The sequence below is a fragment of the Gossypium hirsutum genome, chromosome D12 (assembly GCF_007990345.1).
Source record: "Gossypium hirsutum isolate 1008001.06 chromosome D12, Gossypium_hirsutum_v2.1, whole genome shotgun sequence".
Taxonomy (NCBI): Eukaryota; Viridiplantae; Streptophyta; class Magnoliopsida; order Malvales; family Malvaceae; genus Gossypium; species Gossypium hirsutum.
Window position 1 is genome coordinate 55,939,686 of NC_053448.1, and position 26,616 is coordinate 55,966,301.

General features: G+C 31.9%; 2 protein-coding genes across 4 annotated transcripts; both read left to right on the forward strand.

Annotated features, from left to right (window-relative positions):
• The first annotated feature begins 15,680 nt into the window (after positions 1–15,680).
• LOC107947362 (WAT1-related protein At4g19185) lies at positions 15,681–19,089 on the forward strand. Its single transcript, XM_016882004.2, has 7 exons — positions 15,681–16,155; positions 16,563–16,625; positions 16,728–16,844; positions 16,960–17,245; positions 17,905–18,060; positions 18,525–18,676; positions 18,778–19,089. The coding sequence occupies exons 1-7, from the start codon at positions 15,965–15,967 to the stop codon at positions 18,983–18,985; spliced, it is 1,173 nt and encodes a 390-aa protein (XP_016737493.1). The 5' UTR covers positions 15,681–15,964; the 3' UTR covers positions 18,986–19,089.
• Positions 19,090–19,982: 893 nt separating this feature from the next.
• On the forward strand, positions 19,983–24,841 carry LOC107947363 (probable apyrase 7). 3 transcript variants are annotated; one of them, XM_016882006.2, is made up of 5 exons: positions 19,983–20,310; positions 20,658–20,830; positions 20,920–22,913; positions 23,899–24,222; positions 24,524–24,841. In XM_016882006.2, the coding sequence occupies exons 3-4, from the start codon at positions 20,987–20,989 to the stop codon at positions 24,198–24,200; spliced, it is 2,229 nt and encodes a 742-aa protein (XP_016737495.1). In that variant the 5' UTR covers positions 19,983–20,310; positions 20,658–20,830; positions 20,920–20,986; the 3' UTR covers positions 24,201–24,222; positions 24,524–24,841. The 3 variants fall into 3 exon arrangements, with proteins under 3 accessions (XP_016737495.1, XP_016737494.1, XP_016737496.1); XM_016882005.2 differs by having other exon boundaries at positions 20,928–22,913; XM_016882007.2 differs by having other exon boundaries at positions 19,998–20,310; positions 20,602–20,830; positions 20,928–22,913.
• Positions 24,842–26,616: the final 1,775 nt, after the last annotated feature.

Here is a 26,616-nt window from a genome sequence, read left to right on the forward strand (position 1 = left end):
AGAAAAGCAGAAGCAAAAACGGGGCAAAAATAGAGAAAAAAATAAAAAAAATGTATTGTAATTGGCTATAAAAGCCTGGATTTCAGCCTTGTAAGGTCTTTTTCTTTTTTCTGTTTCACGAATATTAAGAAATAAAAAGCAAAACTTAAGGTGAAACTTGGTTCTCTGTTGAAGTGTTTATTTAAATTTGTTTTGCATTTTTATTTTTTATTTTTTTTATTTTTTCTTCATATATTCGAAAATAATAATAAAAAGAAAAAAAACTCACCTGGGCTACGGTCTCTTCGCCGAAGTCCCGTTCTCTGTCACCGGAGACGAGTTTAAAGAAGGGACGGGGAAGGCTTCTTTTTTTCTTACCTGTTTTGCTGGGCTCGGGTTGAGAACCCCTTTTGTTCCGCATGACTCCGGCCACTGTCCTCGGTGGCATTGCGATGGGGATGCGGCGGATGACGGTGGGGTTCCAATAGCAGAGAAGGGGAAGCCCCTTTTTATTTTTTTATTCTTTTGTATTCTTTGCAGAAAATGAAACAGCAGAAAAAATAAGAGTAAAATTTTAGCTTTTATGGTGATTGTAAAACGGCGCCGTTTGAAGGAAGGGGATCTGCGCATTCTTGCCCTAATGGGTAATTTGCGCATTTGGTCCCTTCACCTTGCGCTGAAGTGCAATCTAACCTTTTTTTTGTTTCAATTTGGGCTGCGAATTCCGTGTCTGCTTCAATCGGGTCCCTCGTTCCATCTTTTAATTTTTAATTATCCCCTTTATTTTATTTCTGGTTTCAATCATACCTTTGACCCCTTTAGCCCCCATTTCTGGTTTATATGTACGGTTTTTCCTTTTAAACTGCTTTTGTTTTTATTTTATAGTATTTAAGAGTTCCTCTTATATTATTATTGTAAACTGTTTTAAATTCATCATTATTTATTTCAAGTTTTTTTTATATACGTTATTTATTTTAAATATATACATATATATGCACATTATCTACTTTAGTTCACTGTTTTGTTTTAAAAAAACATGTCTCTTCCTTTTTTTTTATGTACTTATTTTAAGCTTTTATATGATATAATTTTTTTTGTAGCTATTTATCTTAAGTACATAATATATTATTTTATCTTATATATGTTAGAATGTATTATATACACTAATTATTCTAAAATTATTTTGTACCTTTTCAACCATGCTATTTGTTTTTATGTTTTATTTATAATCCATTTTAAAAGTTTTCTCATTTCACGCTTCTACATGTACATACATTTTACTCATTTTAAATATTTTTCATACGTAGTATTTTAAAATTGTTTGGTATATATATATATTTTTAAATATTTCTTTTTTCACATTATTTGTTCAAAGTTTATTTATTATCTTTTAAAAACTATCCTGCATTTTATTTGTTCTAATTTGTCTTATGCTATTCATGTTGAAATTGTTATATATGTTACTTGATTTATTCGCCTTTAATTATTAATACTAGTATTCAAATAATGCATGTTGAGTGGGTATTGTCATTGTGGATTCCATAATTAGTTTACTTGCATTTTCATATTATTGTTATACATTTGCGTAATTTTATCCATGATTATTATTATATCGTCATTTCACGTCATTGTATTGTAAATTAAACCCCAACATAGTTATCCAATTTAGATTGCTTTATCATTTTTTTTAAATAAGATAAATGCTTACTTCAAATATCTTACTCTTTATCATTCAAAAGGAAATTTCGAAAATAGGGCAATATTTTGCGTTTGGAAATTTGAGAAAACATGCCCTAACATGCTGGGTTTCGATTTCTTGTTTAACCTAAATAACATAATATCCTTTTAAATTATGACTTTTGAATAAACAAAATCTCGCGTTTAGATTCGAGAAGGTCGTACCCTAACTTACTGGGTTTCGATTTTCGCGATAAATTTAAGTACACGAATCTTTTCAAACTCAAGTTTTAAATGATCTCGGGAATAAAAAAGATCGTGTCCTAACTTACTGGTCGTGATCTCTTTTTTAAATTCGAGATAGCTAAATACCTTTTAAATTTTCGGCATTCATTCGCGCATCGAGAATTCGAGACATTGTGTCCTAATTTACTGGATATGATTCTCTTCCTCGATTAACGTGAAATATGCCCCCTTTTCCCGAAAATTTTTAACATTCTAATACAAGGATCGTATTTTTAAATTCTTCAAAGTTTTCACTCTTCGACACTAAGACATTAAGTAATCAACTAGGTACCAATTTTGGGCGTATCGAGGGTGCTAATCCTTCCTCGTACGTAACCGACTCCCGAACCTATTTTTCTGAATTTCATGGACCAAACTTGTTGTTTTAATAAAATCAAACCGTTTATTAAAAACAACCACTTTTCAAGGTGATCCAATCACACCTCATAAAAAAGGATTGGTGGCGACTCCCGTTTTTTCAAAACCCAAGTCGACCCCGTTTTCATCCAAAAAATGGTGTCAACACCACTTGTTAGGATCGTCCCGATTAAGTAACGAACAAGTAAAAATAGTAGAAGAAATTGAGAAGTTGAACACACAAATTTAACGTGGAAAAACCCATCCAAAGAGGATAAAAAACCACGGGCAATGATAATTTTACTATAATGGCAAAAGAACGAAGAGTACAAAAGATGGAGATAAAAACTAAACCCCGAAAACCCGAAAAACAAAAAACCCAAAAAACGTAAACACAAAATTCTCTAAATGTGTTATGAGTTCTAATCTAATGGGTGTATATTTTTAAGAATGTAAAAGAGCCTATTTATAGGCTAAATTAGTAAGTCATATAAACTATGCTAATAAATGCTAAATATATTATACTAATAAATACTAAATCTTCTAGAAAGAAAATATATTTTTGTTTAACTTGACTTGCAAGCAATCTCTTAGAATTTGGGTCACACAACTCTAACTTTCTTTCTACTCACTCTACTCAAAAAAATGAATAAATTAATCCTTATACATTAGATTAAAAAGTAAACTGGTCTTTCTGGTAAAACTAATCTGTATATTTTTTAAGTAAAAAGGAAAAAATGTAATCTAATTTTTAATACAAAACCCTCCATGATACTTTCATACCATTTTCATCGATAAAGTGAATGTTATTTTTGGCCCTAGATAAAAGCGAATGTTTAAACAATAACTAGTTTGGAGTTGATGCATTTGATGGGTATATACCCTAGAAAGAGGTTGTGAGGGACTATGCAGGTTAATCATTTATAAATGGTAAAGCTATTTCTCTAAACAAGAGATACTCAACTAATTCACTGTAATATCATTAATTGTTGGAAGGTTACTAATATGGGAAATGTCACTTATGGTTCACACACTTTTAAGTGTTGCCCTCCTCCTTCTCGTCTTTCCTTCACATTGTTTTTATTTCTTATCAAAATGTTAAAGATCATTGGTACGTATATTAGAGAAAAATATAGATTTTTCTATTACACCAATGTATTTCAACAATAGAAAATTAATTGGCATTGTGAGCAAGTTCTTGTAGATTTGAAACGAATACAAGCTTCGTCATTGAAAATCCAGAGAATCACAACAATCATAAGTAAAGTGATATAATAAAATCCCTCACCATCAGCATTAAAAAAGGATTAGCACTCTAAGGATCAAAAAAAAAATCCAAAACTTATTAATCTTCAAAGTTTCAATTTTACTAAAAATATATTCAAGATTAAGGGAGGTCATTTGCTAGCAAAAAGATCCTAAGCTCTAAGAAGCCAAGGAGAATGCAACTTCTCTTTCCTACTAACACAATGAAAGAAAATGCATTAGTTAGCATGAAAAGAAAAACAAAAGAAACCCTAAGGTTAAAAATTAAAGAAAAATTCAGATTTACTCAAAACCCCGAAAAATTACGAAACAATTTGAATTTTTAGTTCTTAATGTTTCCAACATACTAAAATCACGAAATTTTATGGAATGCCTCTAAAATTAATGAATTTAAGACACAAAAATTTTGGACAATAAACTCCAACCACAAAATATTTTTTATTTTTTCAATTTTTTTTATTTTTCGACTTTCTTCGATTGGAAATAATCTTTCATTATAATCTAGTGCCATTAGTATAGGGTTAAAATTTCAAGTAAAAATAAAGTTGGTTGCCCCTTTATTGAATTAATCAATGTAATTTTTCTAAGTAAAAATAATTTCGAGACACCCAAAAAATTTTGAGCAAGAAAACAAATGAAGCATGAGTTTAGAAATATCAAGAGGCATGAAATGTAATACCAAATGATAAAAGGGTGCACGCTGGTCCCAAAAGTCCCAAAATAATTCAAAGTTGTTTCGAAGGTAAAGCCTCGATTCGACTCGGGAACTTTAGACTGAATCCTATGGTTTGGGCCGCAAGAATCTAATTGTGAAACTTAAAATTCGCAATAAAGATTATGAGAAAAACAATAAAAATAAGTGAATAATAAAAAGAAACAAAGGAAAGAAAGAAAAGAAATTTGGCATCGGTTTAGAGAAGAAATCCAAAATTGAGTAGAAGAGAGCTTCCTATGTTGCTGAGTTTGTTTAGAAGCTTTCTTGAAAGCTAAGAAATGAGAAACAACAAAGAATGTGAATAAACCAAAAATTAAATAGAAAAATAAATAAAGAAAACAAAATTAAATGGTGGAAGATGAAATAGATAAATTGATGGAGATGAATAGAAGGATAAGTGTCTGGTTGAACTATTCGGAAAAGTTTTCCCAACAAATTCAATTAATGGCTCCAATCGATTCTCCAAGAAAAAATTATGAGCAACCCAGAGTTTGAAAAACTTTACCAAAATCTCGAATAAGATTAAGTTAAAAGGATCTTCTTAATAAAAAATAGTTTTGAATCTTGCAAAATAAAATACTCCAAATAGTGATTTATTAATCAAATAAAAAAAATTATACATTGAATAACAAAGATGTCTTTATATAGGTTAGTTCATTGAATCAAAATAAAATTTCTAAGTAAACTTAAACTCTAATTAAGCTGAACAATAAGTAGTTCTAGTTGAATTAAGCTTTTTTGTTAACTAAGAAATATAAAACTTCTAAATAACTGAAAATAAGTTAAAATATAATAAAATTATTAGTACATGCCGATTTCAAAGAAAAATTAAGGATATAGACCGAATTTTTGCATATTTAAAGAAATAAGTTGATTTTACTGACATGGAGACAAAAACGCTTTGAGACACGTTTTTTAAAAACACTTTATACATAAAATGCTTTATTTAATGTGTCTTAACTCTTGGCCTAATGGTTGAATCTTAGTGTTTTTGTCCTTGTTAGCCTAAGGGTGGGTTTGAATGGGCGGCAATCGGCATGTTTAACTGTAGTTAGTGTAAAAACAGCAGTGACGATGAGATTATATACTATAACAATACTATAACGTGAGGCAAAAAGTAAGCTAAACGCACCGTACCGCATTACACTCCACCGTTCATCTAAACCCACCCTTAGTTTGATTATCCTCCTAATCATATTTTTTTTCAAGCCTTTTTTATTTGTATTTTTCTCATGTTGTTCAAAGAATATTTTTATTTTTAATTAATGTTTCCAAGTTTATTTTATTTAAAATTTTTTAATTAATAACTCATTTATTTATATAAAATAAATATATAATTATTCAATGATAATATTATATATATAACATTATGTTAAATATATTTTAATTTTTAAAAACATCAACTAATTATATATATTTTATATATACTTTTTATATGTCAAATATTTACTTTTCGACCTATATTGTGGGTATCATAAATTCTAATATAAATATAATTGTTCTTTCACCTATATTGTGGGTATGATAAATTCTAATATTATAAATTCAATTAATTATTTCAAATATAATTATTTTTAGTAAATATAATTTTTATATGTGGAACATTTATTTTTCCATCCATATCATGAGTGTAGCAAATTTTAGCATTATATATTTTTGCATGTGTATTTGAAATATTTCACATATAAAAATAATCATTTCAAATATTATACTTTACCATACCCACAATGTAGATGAAAAATAAATAAATATTTGACATATAAAAATTATATTCACTAAAAATATATAAAAATTTAAAATATTTTGAATATAATGATATATATGTAATATTTTCATTGTATTGCATATTTATTATTTTGTTTGTATAAATAAAAGATTTATTAATTAATAATTTTAGATAAAATAAAAAAAACTTGAAAAATTGTTTATTAGTTAAAAATATTAATTAAATATTAAAGATATAAAAAACTAAAAACAATTTGATATCATCAAAGGGGAATTGTAATACCCCTTACCCGTATTCGATGCCGGAATAGGGTACGAAGTATTACCAGAACATATACACTTTTAAGCGTAGTAAACCAAGTTGTAAAATTTCATCTAAATTAAAACTTTCAAGTTGTTATTCTCGAGTCGTTAATTAGGGTTTTCTTGGCTAAATATACTCACAATCTTTCACTTCCTCGTCGTATGAATTTATAAATTTTCACTTACTTGTTGAATTCGTCCTGAGTACCTGAATTTATCTGTATCATTACATATTCTCATATCGTCAAATTTTCCTTTTTAACTAATGTAATATATCAATTACTCACTATCTAGTAAGCTAATTGTCACATATATATACATTATCCATTCATCTCCCACAAAGCTAACAAAATTAGCCACAAAGATAGTACAAATTTTCTCTATTCGATTGTAACAGCCCGATTCTGGGCCTAGTCAGAACAGTGGTTTCGGGACCACAAATTCGACGAGGGAAAATATTATTGTCATTATATTTTTATGGTCTACAATTTCACGGAAAAATTTTGTAAAAATTTCGTTCGAAAATTTCGACGTTTGGGCACTCAATTTAGTCAAAAGAACTAAATTGTAAAAAGTGCAAAACTTGAGTTCTACATGTTAGAAGTGTCTAATTGTTATGAAATTATAAATTGGGGGTCCTTATATGGTAATTAGACCATTAGTTAATTGATGGACAAAAATAGACATAAGAAATGGGTGAAATAGATTTTTTTAATGGGGGCATTTTAGTCATTTAGTAATAAAAAGAATTAAAAAGGGAAAAAGATGGCAAAATGTGCTCATCTTCTTCATGGTGAACGAAATCAGCAAGGGGGAAGCCATAGTAAGGGTTTTTAAGCTTCCAAGCTCAATAGTCAGTGATTCCAAGACCCGTTTTTAATGTTCTTTACGTTTTTGGAGTCCCGGTAGCTTAATTTAGCTTATTCTAGCAATAATTCATGTTAGGGTTCATATTTGGAAAAATATCCATAGGTGAAATATGTCTATTTTGTTGTTTTATGGTAGAATATGAAGCTATAAATTATGTTAAACACCTTTTGCTAAGCGATTTTAAGCGAAAACGGGTAAATTGACATAATCGGTAAAAATAATTAATGTTCAAAAGTGTGTGTTAGAGTGAGAATTTGATGTTGTCATAGAAGGGAAAAATGTTCAGCATGTCATAAAACATAAGAATAAGAGATGAAATTTAACTTCCGAGCTTGGGGACAAAAGTGTAAATATGCAAAAGTTTGGGAGCAAAATTGAAAATTTTCAAAAAGTTGGTGGGAGGACTATTTTAATAAATGTGAACATTTAATGAGTTAAATTTGCTATTATAGATCAAGAAAGACGAGAAGATAATCTCAAACGGGGAAAAGAGAATGTCGTGGAGTAAATTGCAAAATTACGATATTTTGCACCGAGGTAAGTAAAAATGTGAATTAATGCATTATTTTGATATTATTCAATATATGTTGAGATTTAATTGAACATAGAATAAATACTTGGTATAGATGCTAAAAATGTGGTGAAGTTGGGAAAGGTGGTAAAGTGTTGAAAAACACGGTTTTCGGTTGAACACTCGAAATAGGCCAGAGTACATTGAATATAAAGGGGGTTGCTAAGTGCTGATTCCCCGCTCATTGGTGGTTGCTAAGTGCTGATCCCACCGTATCTTAAATGTGAAAGGGGTTGCTAAGTGCTGATTCCCCGAATCACTGGTGGTTGCTAAGTGCTGAATCCATCGATAACGGACAACATTCCGAGTGTTCAACAGGGGAAAATCGGAAAGGTGAATATATATAAGGTGGACGATAATATGTGAGGGATATTGGGTTTGATACTTAATCAACCCATGTGTGAGGTGGAAGGAAACATCAAACCTACAAAAGAGCAAATTTAAATACAAAACTGTTGTGAACAACAACAGTTGGGAAACTTTGAAAAATAACTATAAATGGTGGGAAATTAATTAAAAGTTTAGTAATATATGAAATTGAAGCTGAATGAGTCTATTTTCATATGAAAGAAAAAGGGGAAGCAAAAGAGTTGTATATTTTGGGATATTTGAATTTTTTTGAGACAGGGTTGAACTGATTTCGAAATCCCCTGTTCCATCTTTGGAAAATAACCAAAAATTGTAAAAAAAATAATTATGGCTTGGAATTTACATGCTTGGATTCCTGAATGAGTCTATTTTTAAGAGAAAGAAACGAAAACATTGTTTGAATTTGTTACAGGGAGATAAGTAAATTTTAGTAAGGAGAGGTCAGAACTGTCAGGCAGTGAAACAGGGGAAGGTTTAAAGAATAAACTGTACTAATTGGATAAACCATAAATTGTGCAAATTTTATGGTGGAAAGGTATATGAGTCTAGTTTTGGTGAAAATTTATGGAACTTAATTTTGAGCCCTTTAGCTTTAGATAAAAATAAATTGGCGACTGTGATGCAGAAAAACAGCTTGCTGGAAATTGAGCAAACAATGAAATTTATGTGTGATAAAAATTATGTCACTATGTAATCTTGTGAAAAATTTATTTACTTGTCATATGTTTACTTACTAAGCTATATGCTTACTCGTTTGTATTTTCCCTTGATTATAGTGATATCAGCCAGTTCGAAACTTGGACAAAGTCAGGAAATTACTAAGCTATATGCTTACTCGTTTGTATTTTCCCTTGATTATAGTGACATCAGCCAGTTCGAAACTTGGACGAAGTCAGGAAATCATCCACACTATCATCAACTTTTTGGGTATTTTGGCAATCAACACTTTTGAAACATGGCATGTATAGATGACTTTATGTAATGTGGTATAAATATGTATATATAGTATTGTTCGGTTTAATAGGTTGGTGTTTATTAATGGATAAATTGTGTATACACATATATATCTGCAATTGGTTGAAATGTTGAAATCGTTTGAAATTGTGTTTTGAAAACTTGCAGGGGGTTTTATGTAAAAATAAGCAGAAATGCTGTCGAAATTTTTTTATAAAAAAAAATTAGTAATACCTCATACTCTATTCCGTTAAGGAATACGGGTAAGGGGTGTTACATCGATATAAACCAAAACCTGTTATTTCTTTTCCAACAAACCTTACTAAATATACACTTTATACTAACCCAAGTTTTTAACCATTCATCCATGACATAAATATATTTTATCCATTATTGTCGAATATAGATATGCTTCACAAATCATAATTCACCTCACATAGTAACCGAATTAATTTTTATCATTTGTCAAATAGATTAAAAAATAAGTTATATAACAAAATATATAAATACATTTTAAACCACACAAATAAACAAATTTTCATGGCATTACATGATCATCACATATCAAAGACAAATGTTCTTGACATTTCTATCACATAAACCGAATTAATCAATGCAACCTCAATGATATAATCATCCATATCATTATTTTCACACATATAAATATCATGACTAAATTTCTTAAACATTTGATCAATTGCTTTTCAATACCGCAATAGTCCTTCAGTATCAATACATATTTACCATTCAATTTAACATTTACCGATTATAATCGGGCATATGACCATTTATACACAATTCATTCATACATTTTATTATCCTCCTCCTCCTCTCCATTCCACATCCTTTATGTATAAAACATGCTTAATTAGCATTATACATAATTTCACTATTCACTTATATTTAAATTCAAAATTGTTTATTTGAGTCAGAGTCACTAAATCATTTTTATCTGAAGCTATAGAGCTCCAAATTAAGTTCCGTTAATTTTCTCCAAAACTAGACTCACATGTCTTCTTACCATAAAATTTTCAGATTTTTTGAGTAGGCCAATTAGTACCGTTTATTCTTTAAAGATTCCCCTGTTTCACTGCTCAACATCTCTGACCTCTCTTCACTAAAAATGAATTATCTCATTGTACAAATTTCGGATGGTATTTCCGTTTGTTTCCTTTGAAAATAGACTCATTAAGAATTCTAAGCATATAAATTATAACTCATAATTATTTTTGTACAATTTTGAATTATTTTACAAATTCAAAATAGGGGATTCCAAAATCAATCCGACCCTACCCCACTAAAATTCAAATATCTCAAAATATATAACTCTTTTGCTTGCTCTGCTTCTTTTATGTAAAAACAGACTCATTAAGATTTAATTCCATATCTCACTCTACCACTAACTCAGTTCTTATAATTTTTGGTGAATTTTCAAACTAACGTCACTGTCACTATCCAAATCTGTTCTGTTTCAAATTCACTCATTCACATAACACTATAACAATTTATTTTGTAAGCACGGTACAAAACTTCATCACTCCAGTGACTCTTTTGCAACTCATCGCGTTTCAATCACATATTCTTATTGGTTTGCAATTTCTCATATCCAGTTAAACATGTCAGTATAATAGCGAACATTCGGTGGTTTGCACATAGTACTACTCATTTAACTATTATCATTCGATACACGTAGTAGCATTCACATAGTACTACACACGTGATCAAACTTTCCGGTTCACGTAGTAGCCTGCACATAGTACTACACACGTGACCATTAATATCCGATACACGTAGTAGCCTGCACATAGTACTACACGCGTGATCGAAGCTATCCGGTACGCATAGTAGTCTGCACATAGTACTGCATATGCGACCTTTCATTCCGGTACACAGCCTACACATAGTACTACACACGTGACCATTCTTTCACTTACACGTAGTGACCTACACACAGTCCATGCCACACATGTGATCATTTCTGTCACTTCATTTGTACCCTTTTTTATTTCGAATATTCAATCGGGAAATTTCTCACTTTTTCTCATTTTTTTCTTTTTCACTAATCAAAGTCAATTCCTTGCCTTTCTTGACTTATAATAACACATTTAACTTATTTTACACTCAAATTATTCAATCCAGTCCAAAAATCACATGTTGGCAAAATTACATTTTTGCCCCTAAAGTTTTACAAAATTACGATTTTACCCCTAGGCTCGGAAATTAAATTTTATTCTTTTTTCTTATGTTTTATGACATGCTGAACAATTTTTCCTTCTATAGAAACATCAAATTCTTGTTCTAAAGTGAACTTATGAACAATAATAATTTTTAACAATTATATTGTTTCACTCGTTTTCGCTGAAAATCGTTTAACATAATTCTAAACTTCATATTCTATCATGAAACATCAAAATTCACACTTTTCATCTATGGGTAATTTTTCAAACATAATTTCTAGCTCGAATTAATGATAGAAATAGCTTAAGCAAGTTACCGAGATTCTAAAAATATAAAGAACAAGAAAAACGGGGCTAGAACGAACTTACCATGAAGCTTGAAAGAATGAACAAACCCTAGCCAAGGAGTCCACATGATATTCGGCCAGCACTCATGGAGAAGAAGATGATTTTGGCCATATTTTATCTTTTTAATTTGTTTTAATTACCAAATTACCAAAATACCCTTAACTTAAAAATATCCTATTTCACCTATTTCATGTCCATTTTTGTCCATAACATAACCAATGGTCTAATTACCATTTAAGGACCTCCAATTTAAAATTTCATAGCAATTTGACACCTCTAGCTTCTAGAACTCAACTTTTGCACTTTTTACAATTTAGCCCTTTTGACTAAATTGAGTGCTCAAACGTCGAAATTTTCGAGCGAAATTTTCATGAAATCTTTCCGTGAAATTGTAGACCATAAAAATATAATAAGAAATAAAATTTTCCTCATTGGATTTGTGGTCCCGAAACTACTATTCTGACTAGGCTTAAAATCGGACTGTTACAAGAATAGAACATGGGTCAATGATAGAGGTAGGGGTAAGCAAAACTCGATTCGACTCAAAAAAATCAAAAAGAAATTCGAATTTTGAGTTAAACGAATCGAGTTATTCGAATCAACTCGAATTTTTTTTCGAATTTCGAGTTCGAATCAAGTTGAGTTTTCGAATTCGAATAACTCGAATAATTCGAATAACTCGAATAATTCGAATATCAAACCATAATATTTTACATTTTTACCCTAAACTCCCAAACTTTTTTACTTTTCCCTCAAAACTTTTAATCCTTCCCACTTTCCCTCCAAAACTTTTACTCTCCTCCCCTCCCAACCCCCCAATCTACCTAAAATCCATTTCCCACCAAAATTTTACTCTTCCATTTACTTTTTCTCAAAATTTTACTCCCAAAAACCCTCAAAACCTTTTATTTTCCCTCAAAATTTTTACTCCCTCCCACTTTCCCCCTAAAACTTTTATTCTCTTCCCATCCCAACCTCCCATCTACCCCAAACCCTCCTCCCTCCAAATTTTTTTTTAATATTTTCCCTCCAAAATTTTACTCCCCCTATTTACTTTCCCTCAAACTTTTATTCCCCAAAACTTTTTATTTTCCCCCTAAACTTTTACTTCTCACCCTTTACTCTCAAATAAAAAATTAAAATTATCCAAAAAAAAATCACTAAACCTAAATAGTAATAATTTTATTTATATATACTATTTATATTATTAAATTAAATTTCATATTTTATATTATTTATATTATTGAATTGTTTAGTCATATTGAATATTTATATTAAAATTGAATTCTTAATTATGCCATAAAATATTCGTGTTAAAATTTTATATTGGTATCAATTTCACATTTTATTTTTAAAATAAATTTTATTAAAAAATCATATTTTTATATTTAATATATTTTTTAATTCCAAAATACATAGTGACAAGAATCTGAAGATAATTGAAACAACTAAGCAAACAAATAAGCTAACCAGTATATAAAAAATTAATAAATAAATTATGAGGTGATGAAAGTTAATAAAAAATTTGATTAAGGTGGACAAATTTTATTACGATGGGTAACAACAGTTACAAGGACCCAAAATTATTTTTTAAAATTTAACTCGAACAAATATATTCGATTCGATTAGATTTGAATTCCATCCCACTCGACTCGATTCGAGAAAACTTCAAATAAAGTTAGGATGATAAAATGAGATTCGAAAACTCGATTAACTCGAAAATTTTTTATTCAATTCGATTCGATTCGATCGAATGCTCACCCCTAGATAGAGGTGGTCATGGGTTAGGTGGCCCGGTCCAGCCCGATGGCCTGCCCAAAATATGGGAGAGTTCGGGTAAAAATATAGGCCCGAAATATGGGTTTAAGCAAAAAAACGAGACCCGTTTAGAAAACGGGCCTGGCTCGGGCACCACTTTTTTGGCCCGGACTGAATATATAATAAATATTTTTTTTATTTTTTTATTTTAAAATATTTTTTTATTTTTTATTTTTAAAATAAATTTTTTATGTTTATTAAAAAAATAGGCCGGATTGGGCCGAGCCGGGCTCAGGGCTTAGGAATTTTTTTCGGGCCGAGCCTAGATAAAATTTTAAGTCCATATTTTGGGCCGGGCCCGGGCCTAGGACGAGGGCCGAATTTTTTTCTAAACCCGGCCCGGCCCGATCCATGATCACCTCTAGTCAATGATAAAAATAACAAGATTTAACTATCAAACCAAAAGTTACAACATATTAACGTAAAGTCTTTACTATTTAAAAAATGTTTTTCAAAAGTGCGTTCAATAGGAAGTATTTTTGTGTTCACGCCAGTAAGTGATAATTTTGCCTACAAATATCATAAAATTCAGAATAAATAAAAATAAAAAACTTAATAAATACAAGGCTCATATATAATCAAAATTAAGTTTTAAAAATCTAACTCAATATGATTTAAATTTGAATTAAAACCCCAAATTTGTAATTTCTCGTAATAATCTCGTACAGAAATTCTATTCACCCAGTCTTTACTAAAAGGACCCTAACTTATGCTCTCGAACCCAAAATAAGGTGTTTCAAAGTGTGTTTCAAAACTAAGAAATAAATCTTTCTTCGGCTAGAAGACATCTCAACTCAAAAATATTTGTATCACACCCAAAATGTATCACAAGTCAACTAATTTTTCAAATTTAAAAATCAACTGCCGAATTTAATTTAATAAATCTCACCCATGTGTGTATATATAAAGTGTATTATTTAAAAAATGATTCTTACAATGTACTCAACTTTTAGATTTCACACCCATATGATACAAGACAAATAATAATATAGTTAGTATTTAATATATTATTAGTAGAATATTTTAATTCCACAAGCAAAGTCTAAATGATGTTATATGTTTGTTTGTTTTTAAATTTCTAAATTTTAATTTTTTAATATAGTCTAAATTGAATGTGTATAATCCTTAAAATCATGTTTGTGGAGTCTAAAAACTTTACTAGTAACGCGTTGAATATTTTTTATAATAATATAAAAGAAACAATTTCATCGGGTTGTAGGAAGCAAAGTTACATGTATTTCAAATGAGTTTTTATTTATTTTTCTTTTACAATATAAATCAGTTGAACTTAAGATTTTAATGGTAACTAGGGTATCTACCATCGATAGTGCTTTTCAAAGAGATAAACGACTAACTATGAAATGTGTTTCATTCCAATGAACAATAAATAAATTACTAACCACATAATTAAATAATGAAATGAATAACCAACACACTACAACTCATAGTTGAAATTAATCTCAGATGAAATGGAAAACTAAGAAGCGAAAATAAACTTTTAACTAAAAGCATAGATTCTCACATCCTCTACAGTCTACACTATGATTGAATACATTACATTCAGCTCCAGCCCACAGTAGAAAGCGTAGAGATACAAAGTACAAATCCATAGAAAGGTCAAAGGTCCCTCTTAGTCTTTGGTACATTCCTACCCAACACAGAAGCTGACGCCCCAACTACAACTTTTCCTCTATTTTATTTATTTATTATTATCCTACAAATCGTAGGGAGAAGAAATTATGTAGTTAGTCAACGAATTATTGCCATTCAAAGAAGGATGATGAATTATATGAATGACTTTTCCTTAATAAAATGTTTGGATCTATAACTTGTTTAGGAGGCAAAGGAACCGATTTGTTATGCACGAATTATAGATTTAATTTTATACTCTAATTTCATCATTTTTAATTTTATTTTTATTTTTTTTACAATTTTACTATCAATACTAAGTTATGGGTTTAGTTTATAATCTTTAATTTGATTGTTTTTAATTATTGTACCTTGTAAATTTTAAATTTGACTCGAATAATAATCGCTAAATTTATTAATTAAAAAAATATTTTTTAGTATTATGTCATGATATTACATATACAATAAAATATTTGTAGTATAAGATAATCGAAGAATATAGAATTTGAAAAGTATATAGAATAAATCTAACTCATGCATAATAGAGGGACTAATAGACAAAATTGACCTTTTATTTTCCTGCTCCAAAGGACGCTAATTATTTTTCATTTGAGAGTAGGACCCCTTTAAATTTGCAAAATTGCGAAAGGAAAGAACCAGACCAAAATCTTAGACAACCGGACAAAAAAAAAAAAAAAACAGGCGGCAAACCAAGCTCCAAGGGTAGCATTAGTTTATACAAAAAGATTTTGTTTCTTTTCAGACACCCTTATGTTTTGCTACCTAACACGAACCAAAAACCCCGTCATATACTGACGTAGTTATACAGCTTTCCCACTTTCATAATCCAACTCACCGGAATTCCTGATTTAATTATCCCTTTGCTGTGTGTTTGGAGTGAGAAGGAAGGATAAGGCAGGAATGAATGGAGGGTTCGAGAGAGAAGCATGGAAAGCTCATGCTTCCATGGCTTTGGTTCAACTCTTCAATGGAGGCTATCATGTAATTACCAAAGTAGCTCTCAATGTTGGCGTCAACCAGCTTGTCTTCTGCGTCTTCCGTGATCTTCTTGCTCTCTCCCTTCTTGCCCCCGTCGCCTATGTTCGTGAAAAGTATGATCTCTTTTTTCTTCCATCTCATTTTTCTGGGGTTGACTCTGCAATCCTTATTACTAATTAAGAAAAACAAATTGGGTCCTTTATTTTCTCTCTTTGTTCTAACGTTTGGTTATGCATTGTTTAAACCACAATTTGATTTAATTATCTCTTCCAAGTTATGATTGACCTAATATTTAGATCATTGATCGATCTGTTCCCATCTAGACCCACAGCTAATTTGATTGCCTTTAGTTGGGTTGTATTTGACTTTTGCAAATATTTCATGTTATTTTTAGTCAATTTTAATCTCGCATCTCTGCTGGGTACGTTTAGCAGCAACTCTTCATTTGTAAACATATTTTTATGGTTGCTTGGATCGAGAATCAAACTTCTGGGTCATGTTTGTTCAATTTTTCCTGCAGAAGGATTCGACCTCCTATGACTAAACGCCTCCTACTAACATTCTTCTTCCTTGGGTTAACTGGGTGAGTCTTACATATCTACTCCAATCCTATTTGATTTCATGGACTGTGCCTCGTGAAACTTCCTTATATTCAACATTTTTTGGATTTGGTTAATTGGAATAGGATATTTGGGAACCAGCTTTTATTTCTCATTGGTCTAAGCTATACAAATCCAACTTATGCTGCTGCCATTCAACCTGCAATTCCAGTCTTTACATTTCTCTTAGCCGTAATGATGGGGTAACAGCACAACTTTATATGCTTTTCTTTTCTCTAAATTTTATTTGATTTCATATAATTTCTATATTTATATCTGTTACTTTTTTGCCATAATTTGTATGACATTCTACTACAGTACAGAAAGAGTGAATTTGCTCAAAACTGAAGGTCAAGCAAAGGTTGGAGGTACCCTAATCTGTGTTTCTGGTGCAATATTAATGGTTCTGTTTCGTGGTCCAGCTTTGCTTGGACAGTCGAATGGAGACTTTGCCTTGCAAAATGACATAAGTGCCAGGGGTCAACCAGAGCCTGCTGGATGGCTTATGTCTAGTTTTCTCGAGTTTGGACTTGACCCTTGGCATATTGGAGTTATATGCTTGATAGGGAACTGTATATGCATGGCTGCTTTTCTGGCCATTCAGGTATGGCATATTTCCATGCAAAATGAATCAGAGCAAGTCTAGTTTTCCTGTTAATATTGTTCTTTGTTTGTGGTAGATGAATGTCATATCTTATTTGCCAGAGGGAACTCAGAAGAAATCTGTTTCGAGTAAAATACAGAGGAAATAACCTCTGTGGTCTTGAATGTGATTTGAGGTTTGTTTGCCACTCTTCGTTCCTTGACCTGTTTGATATATAACTCGTTAGGTTCTTAGTGATCCTGATCCAATCCCTTCCTCTAAGAGGCTTTAAGATTATACGATTATATCATCTTGTCTATAGCCAATATCTTCAGGAAGCTATTATTTAGCCTTGATCATACATCTGGCAGTGATTTCAATTTCAGCATTTCAAATGCTTTTGGGTCCATTTCAATGCTTTGTGATGGCTATTTTAATCATTTCCTGGAGTAACCATCTTTTATGCTTTCTGGCTGTCTTTCCTTGGTCAATTCTATCTTTTGCTTAATTGCTTCCACAAGTAGTATGGGAGTGGTTCTTACAAATTTTCATCATTAACAACTATATTAAACTTCATGAATAATAGTGCTGAATTGTAACTTAATATAAAACTTTGCCTGTGTATTTTGTTGTTATTAATACTTGTTTATCTGAAACTTCACTGTTTCTAACAATGCCAGGCTCCAGTTTTAGCCAAGTATCCTGCCAATATTTCTGTCACCGCGCTTTCCTATTTTTTTGGCGCTATATTGATGGTAGCAACAGCATTTTTTTTCACCAATGAGTCAACAGATTGGAATCTGACACGGTCTGAGATTTTTGCTGTTGTGTATGCTGTAAGTTTCTTGTGGATTTTATATTATCTCAAATCTTAAAAATTTGCAGGTCCATTTAGTAGTAGCCACTATCAAAGTTCTAGGTTTACCTGAGTTTGAAATGTTATTTGATATGTGCTGGGTCAATACTTGATACGCTAGTTTAATGACAAGGCTCTGTAAGTGTTAAGAAAAGTTACTATAAAAGGTGGTAAGGCACTTTCCCTGTAGAAGAGGGAAGTGCACGATTTCTCGGAGAAAGAAGTAGTTAGGAAATGTAGGCATAATTTCAATATGGAAAGTTCAAGAAAAATGATGGTAGAAGGGGTCTCCTTGGCATTTTTTTTTTCTTTTTGCTATAGGTCTTTGGTTTTCTGTTCTTTTTTTCACTCCCATTTTTTTTATAAAATGCAGAAGCACCATTAAATAATGCTTTAATATCGTTAAACTGACTTGTGCTCTCATTGGATGTTTGGGTTTGGCAGGGAGTTGTAGCATCAGCTCTTAACTACGGGCTCCTGACGTGGTCGAATAAGATCTTGGGGCCTGCTTTAGTTGCTCTCTATAATCCACTTCAACCTGCAGCATCAGCCTTTCTGTCGAGAATTTTCCTCGGAAGTTCGATTTATTTGGGAAGGTTTTACTTCTGTCTCTTCTTCCCACTACAAATTAAAACTTAATCTCTCACCTAGTACAAAAAGAGTGCTTAAATTGGTTTTGTTTCGTATGTGGTGACAGTGTTATTGGGGGATTTCTAATAATTGCCGGTCTGTATACGGTCACTTGGGCATCCTACAGAGAAAGATGCGCAGAAGGAATGATGCCTCAGAATGTTCGGTCCTCCGAACCTCTCATTCACAAAGATGAATCAATTAACAAGAACCCGTACCAGAGAGCACGCGTTTTCTCCGAACCATCTGTTTTATCACCTAAATCCAGTGATTAACTCTGTAATGAAATGTGATGTAAAGTTGTATGATTCTCTTTTCCTCAGGTACATGGCAAAAGTGAGATTCATTAAATACATGTTCAACATGCAACTTAAGTTTACTCCTATATGCTGTCTAAATTTGTTGTAGGAAAACTTTCTTTTTTTGAATGGTTTATACACTTCAGTACAATAAATACTCTTAAATGGATGTGAATTTCCCAAATTACTACTTACTGGACTTTGGGTAACTTAAAAAACTTAAATTCTCCAACACATAGACCTTTGGAAATCGACCTTTTTGGATATTCTTCAATATCCTGATTATTCATAGAATGTGAGAAGTGGATGAATAATCATTTGCTCCTGGAAGAAATCAAAGATATTTTTTGGGAGTCTTATAAAATGTATTTATTCCTTTTTCTCTAATAAATGATCAGAGCTTCATCTAGGTTCAAATCCTATTGAGAGATCTGTTAGGGATTGGAAATTGTTGAAGAAAGAACAAAAAGAATAATTAATTTATTCAAGTTAATTACATATCTACAAATATCTTATCCATTTCATCATATGTCCGGGTCGTTGTATTTCACAAAAGAACTCAACTATTTGAACCATTCTTTTTAGACCTAATACATTCATGTGTGATATTAACTTATCTAAAAAAAATCAAATTGAATTATAATTATTACAAACATAATTAGAAAAATGAATCATCAAATCAAACTGTAGGTTGTAAGGTTTGGTAATGAAAGATTATAAAACTGAAACACTATATCTTTTAGAAAAAGTCCATTAGGTTTAATTTGTTATTAGAAACAATCTTATCAATCAAAATTACTTATTTATCTATAAAAAAACTATAGTATACAATTAAAGGATAGAAAATGTTATCAATAAAGAAATAAAGGAGAGAAAAATAGATGTGATGGAGAAATTGACTAACAACAACTTGAAGGGGTCAATGTGGAAAATATAGAAGAAGACAGAGTAACTAATGGAAATACAAAGAAACTAATTTCTTAGAAATTGAAAACTTACTAAACAAATAAAATTAAAAAAAAAAAGTGGGAAAGGCAGAATAAATAAATAAAAAGCCGTAACCTTTTGCAATCTTGTTTCCTGATGAAATAAGGAGAAGAAGAAATAGTGAAATACAGAAACCAGAACGAAAATAAGGAAGAAGAGAGACCCAAAGGCCCAAAAGTCTTCTGTTTTCTATTGGATCTGAGATACTGAATCCCCAACTGACAGTTTGATTTTAAACGGTTTTGGTTTTTCTTTTTTATTGTGAAGACGAGGCAGAGATCTGAGGAACTGCCGCTCTCAACGCTTGCCTGCAGGTATTCTTCAAACTCGGTTTTAGTCCCTTACTTACAATTTTATTAAAGATCAATCTATCTTCGCGCACCTCAACATTGTGAATGTATTTTGCGATATGAACATGATTTTCGTTTACATTTTCTTGTCGATTTGCAATTCCCATGTTTGTTTGTGTGTGACCAGCGCCGCAGGCTTTTTGGGTTTGTTGTTTTAGATGTATTAAAATCATCAATTTTGTAGTTTTGGGACGAACCCCAGAATTTAATAAACATTGCTGCTTAATACGTTCTGCATTTGCCCTATTGATCAAGGTGTCAAACTTAGATGTCTTGGTTTGCTGACTTGTATCGTGTACGCCGCTGATTAGGTTTCTATCATTGGATTTTGGCCATTAAGATTCATGATCACTGCTGGGTTGTTACTTTGTGATACCTTCATCCAGTGACTTTTTTCCCAATCAATGTAATCTTCGAATTCGATTCCAATGCGACTGCAAGTTTGATGTTGGCTGTCTTAGCTAGTATTCAAGCAGCACAGCAGGTAAATTACAAATTTCAACATTGACAAAATGTGCCCGGTAAAAAGTTGTTGTAGTTTGTATGCAAAATGGAATTAATGGTGTTTGGTAGAATTGCAGAAGCAATATCTGGTGCATCAAAGCTTTTATCTGCAACACGGTCTTCTGCAGCTTCATAGATGTCGCCGACTTTGTCACCACAGCCAGATAAAAATTTGCCCCATGGATTTGGTTTTGCTAACTCTGGAATCAAAAATAATTTGCGCCTCTCCGCATCACTCCAAGATTTCTCATCATATCGCCGTCTTGATCCAGAAGCAGCTAATCTTATTTCTGAAATTGACAAGAGCATGAGCTATTCGAAACCCCCTCTACAGCGAGAAAATGCTGCAGCAAGTTTCTCGAAGGAGAAGGGTTTGCCCAGTGGAACTCCATTTCTAACGAGAAAGTGGGTGCGGTTAATCATGGCTCTTTTGTGCCTAGTTTTGTTAATTTTTTTGACATACATGGTTTGCATGTTTATTTATTCGAATTGGTCTAGGGGAGCCTCCAAGTTCTATGTTGTTCTTGATTGTGGAAGTACTGGAACTCGAGTTTATGTGTATAAGGCTTCAATTGGCCACAAGAATGATGGTAGTCTGCCAATTGTCATGAAATCATTAACAGAAGGTCTTTCTAGAAAACCAAGCACACAAAGTGGACGAGCTTATGATAGGATGGAAACTGAGCCTGGGCTTCATAAGTTGGTGCACAATAAATCGGGCTTAGCAGCTGCACTAAACCCACTTATCTCATGGGCAGAGAAGCAAATTCCTGAACGTGAGCATAAGAATACTTGTCTTTTCCTGTATGCTACAGCTGGAGTTCGCAGGTTGCCCAATGCTGATTCAAAATGGCTTCTGGAAAATGCCTGGTCAATACTAAAGCGTTCACCTTTTTTGTGCCAGAAAGAGTGGGTTAAGATTATCACTGGGACAGAGGAAGCTTACCTTGGGTGGACAGCTCTTAACTATCTCACAAGCATGTTGGGAGCCACTCTTAAGAAGGCAACATTTGGTGCACTTGATTTGGGTGGATCATCATTACAAGTTACATTTGAGAATGAGCACCGCCAACATAATGAAACCAATTTAAACCTTAAAATTGGAGTGGTTACGCATCACCTTAGTGCTTACTCTCTTTCTGGCTATGGGTTGAATGATGCATTTGACAAGTCTGTAGTTCGTTTATTAAGGAGCCTTCCAGATGGCTCCAATGCCAATCTGGTTAATGGAATGATAGAAATTAAACATCCTTGCTTGCACTCTGGCTACAAGGAACAATATATCTGTTCTCAATGTGCTTCAAAAGGTCAAGAAACTGGAAGTCCTTTGGTTCAAGGGAAAATTTTGGACAAAGGGGGGAAATCTGGAATACCTGTGCATCTTACTGGTGCTCCAAATTGGGAGCAATGCAGTGCAATTGCCAAAGCTTCTGTCAATTTATCTGAATGGTCGACTCTATACCCAGGTATTGATTGTGATTTGCAACCATGTGCACTTCCAGATAGCTTGCCTCGCCCTTATGGCCAGTTCTATGCTTTATCTGGTTTTTTTGTTGTATATCGGTTCTTCAATTTGTCTCCAGAAGCTGCACTTGATGATGTACTAGAGAAGGGTAGGGAATTTTGTGAAAAACCCTGGGAAGTAGCCAAAAAGAGCGTTGCTCCACAGCCCTTTATTGAACAGTACTGCTTTAGAGCACCATATATAGTATCACTGTTGAGAGAGGGCTTGCACATCTCTGACAGTCAACTTGTCGTTGGTTCTGGAAGTATTACATGGACAATGGGTGTTGCACTGTTGGAAGCTGGGAAGTCATTTTCAAGCAGACTAGCGCTCCCTGGATATCAAATACTGCAGACCAAGATTGATCCAATGATTCTTATTGCCATTCTTTTAATGTCTTTGGTTTTGCTTGTATGTGCATTATCATGTGTTAGTAATTGGACGCCAAGATTTTTCCGGAGGTCATATCTTCCTCTTTTCCGGCATAACAGTGCATCTACATCTGTCCTTAATATACCATCTCCTTTCCGGTTAAAGCGCTGGAGCCCTATGAACACTGGTAAGATCTCTTCTATGACCTATTATTTAGGGCATAACTCTGCCACTTTTCCTTGCTTTGTTTTCCATGGGAGAGAAATATCCTCTCAAACATGTTCTGAATAAAGCCTCGTGCAAAATGCTCCAAAACAGGCTAGAATAGCAATGATGCTGATTTCTTGTAAGATTTTTAAAATGATGCATGCCTTATGAACTTACTGTTCATATGGATGCCTCTCCAATATTTTCAGGACATGCATGTGAATGATGATGAAGTTCTCAGTCTCCTGTGTCTTATTACTTGGGTACTCTAAATATGCATTAGCTTTATATATCTTTGAGCACTCAAAAGTTCTTCAGTTTCAAGGAATTTTTTGGACACAGTAATTTGGATCAGATATTGTCCTCAGCTATTTATGTCGGCAAATAAGGGATACTATTTTAAATTTGCTTACTGCAGGATCCCTTTAACATACTTTTAATGAACTTGGGTGTTAGTTCAGTATATGGGCCTTGTAATTTATGTCATGTATGCTCTTTAATTCTATGATCCACAGCTTCACCGTAAAGTGTTGCTTGTAGAGTGGAAAGAAGTTTGGAAGGTGAAAATTGAAAGAGTAGAAAAATAGAAAGATGGAAAATATATTGTTTTTCTTCCCATTGCTGTGCTTGGTAGTATAAGGTGGATTGAAAGAAAATAATTTTCTTTCTATTCATTATTTGGTAGAGTTGAAAAATGAGAGGAAAGAAAATGAAATTTTTGAAAAATGCATAATTTTAAACTAACGCGCATCCCTCTCTCATTTTCTCTCCTTTTATTTGTGTTTATGCAATAGGACGGAAAATAGCCTATTTTTATACTTTTTCACTCAACCAAACACACTCTAAGGGTCTTGAATGTTGTGGCCCTAACGCACTTCTGATTACTTGGATTCATTATGATTGTTTCTATGATCCTCAATCTATCTGCGAAGGAAATATCCTCTCTTTTTTTTTTTCTTTTACAGGGGATGGAAGAGTTAAGATGCCACTAAGTCCAACTGTTCATGGTAGTCAACAAACACCATTTGGCTTGGGACATAATCTTGGCAGCAGTATCCAGCTGACTGAGTCTTCCTTGTACCCATCAACCAGCAGTGTTTCACATAGTTATTCCTCAAGTAGCTTGGGTCAGATGCAATTTGACAATAGTAGCGTGGGTTCATTCTGGTCCCCTCACAGAAGTCAGATGCGGCTGCAAAGTAGGAGATCACAGTCACGAGAAGACCTTAACTCCTCACTAGCTGAGACACAAATGGTGAAAGTTTAGGAAAGGCTTTGCAGAAGTTTTGGTATGCATATATCTTCTCCTACTTGCATCTTACCTTATTAGAAAAGGACATGTGAAATTTACAAGATTTGTTTTCTCTAATTAAATTCTAGGCTTCTTTTTTGTAACATTCGGAATTCATTTATCATGACCATATAACCTTGGTAGAACAGCTCAACCAAGAGTAGGAATATGATTCTCATTACTATGCTTGGACCCCAAAACTAATATATCATAACATTAGAAACCAAGATATTTGGTCATCAGCATTAGTGATTTTTACTAGATATTTAAGTAATGAAGTGCATTGAATTCGTTGGCAGATGCTACAAGCAAATACCGAATTGATGTGAAGCGGGATGAGTGTAGGCAAAACAATGATGAGATGATTGGTCCAGATTGGTTAGAAGGAAGCCCTCCTCGACGTACCTGCGTTTTAAATTGCATATTTCTTGGGATTTCAAGCATTGGTTACCATTCATTCATATTCCACAATGGTAGGTGCTGTGCTGACTTATTGTTTAATTTGAGTCTCTTGTACCTCTTAGAGTTTTATATTGCACAGCCTATACCTGAAGCATCATCTGTCATCACACAGACACAGCTAGATTAATAGTATTACTCTTCCCTTTTTCTTTTTCCTCCCTAAGACCAGAAATGATTTTGATTTCATTGATTATCAGTAAATCCTAATATATATACATACAAAACTCCTAAGTCAACTAGATGTGTGTTTGTAAGCCTTTATCTGCTATCTCCATTTAAGCTACTATTTTGGCAGGATGTTGAACCAGGAAAACCCATTAATTGTGTTGACACACCTTTTAGGGTATCTTAAATACTAAATTAAGCATGGGTAACGCTCTCATAACTCCCATCCCAATTATATTATAAAAAATAAAAAAGGATGTTAAATGGCATATATACCTCAAAAATAAGTTTAAAAATATTTTTGCAATAGATTCTCATAAAGCGTTCATTTACCATTTCAGAGCCTTTAAATATACGGCAAATATATATAACATAATATTTAATGTAAGTAATATCTGCTCTAGAATAAAATAATATAGTATATGTTACATTGTTTAAATATTATTTTATTCTAAAAGTATTCTATTTTTATTTTAATTTAATATTGTTAGCACAGCAAATATTAATATAAATTTTATTACCATATATTTTAAACTAATATTATATACAAAGAGTATTTTGATAATTATATTAAGGTGGGATGGGTGGATTTTTCCTAAACCATTTTTATCTAAATCTTATATATATATATTTTATAATATTTTATTTTATTAAATATTTATAATTTTTTTACAATTATAATGATACCCTTATTGATTCTTTTATTTTCTTTTATAATTAATTTTAATTTTTAAAATTCTAATAACCTGATTTTTCATAAAATAAATATTTATTCAAACAAAGTAATTACAATTGCAAGCATTTTGAAGTAATGAATTTTAAAATGCTAATATTTTAAAACTATCTAAAATTTTAAAAGAATTCATCCAAACCCAGTCTAAAAATTTACTAAAATTTCTAAAACTTTTCTTAAAGGTCCTATACTTCAACTATTTCAACATTTTAGTATACCATAATTTATAAAGTTATATCAAAATTTCTATGGTTTTGCATTGAAATTTTTAATATATTTGATTTGCTTTACCAAAATTCCTATAAAAGAACCCTTAAAATTTTGGGTATTAATTTGTAACCTGGTAGAAGCTTTCCCTAATATTTTTTGTAGTAAAGAGTACAGTAGAATTACCGGATTTAGCTGAGCTCCTGAAACCAAAACAACCTACCCACTCTTTTGCCCATTAAAACAACTGTCCCTTAAATAATAATAATAAAGTAGTGGATATAATGGATCAAATATTGGCTATCCTTTGCTGCAGGGTTTCTGAAATGACAACGACTGAGATTATTGTTACTTGTTGATAGCTAAAGGAGCAAATCATGTTGGCGCGTTACAATGAATAGATCCGATATGTCAATTCATCGCCCTCGCACCTCCACCACTTATTCAATAATCAACCGCACCCTAAACTTCTATCTCGGCTAAATTTGAAGCATATATCGATTTTGAAAATAAAAATTGAGTTCTAGGTCGATTTTTTTTGATATTTTAGAAAATGGGTTATTAGAAATAGATCAATTTTGGAGAGAAATAGAAAATAACAATTTTTATTTTTCTAAAAACGACATATATATAAAAATTTCCCCTTCAATCTCATCCAACCAAAATAACAAATCAATTTTATATCTATTAACACATTCTTTTGATTGTAAAAATTCAGTTAATATTTGATGAGTAGAAGTGTATAATATCATGCATTCATTTGTTGGGGGCTGGGATTGGCATTAAATAGCGGTTAGTGTTTTTGCAATTGCAAGGTTCGACTTT

Excerpts from the sequence above, each read along its gene's own strand:
- LOC107947362 (XM_016882004.2), top strand. The coding sequence starts at position 15,965 with ATGAATGGAGGGTTCGAGAGAGAAGCATGGAAAGCTCATGCTTCCATG. Across the intron at positions 16,845-16,959 it reads CTCTTAGCCGTAATGATGGG|TACAGAAAGAGTGAATTTGC; the intron begins GTAACAGCACAA and ends ATTCTACTACAG. Across the intron at positions 18,677-18,777 it reads AGTTCGATTTATTTGGGAAG|TGTTATTGGGGGATTTCTAA; the intron begins GTTTTACTTCTG and ends ATGTGGTGACAG.
- LOC107947363 (XM_016882006.2), top strand. The coding sequence starts at position 20,987 with ATGTCGCCGACTTTGTCACCACAGCCAGATAAAAATTTGCCCCATGGA. Across the intron at positions 22,914-23,898 it reads CTGGAGCCCTATGAACACTG|GGGATGGAAGAGTTAAGATG; the intron begins GTAAGATCTCTT and ends TTTCTTTTACAG.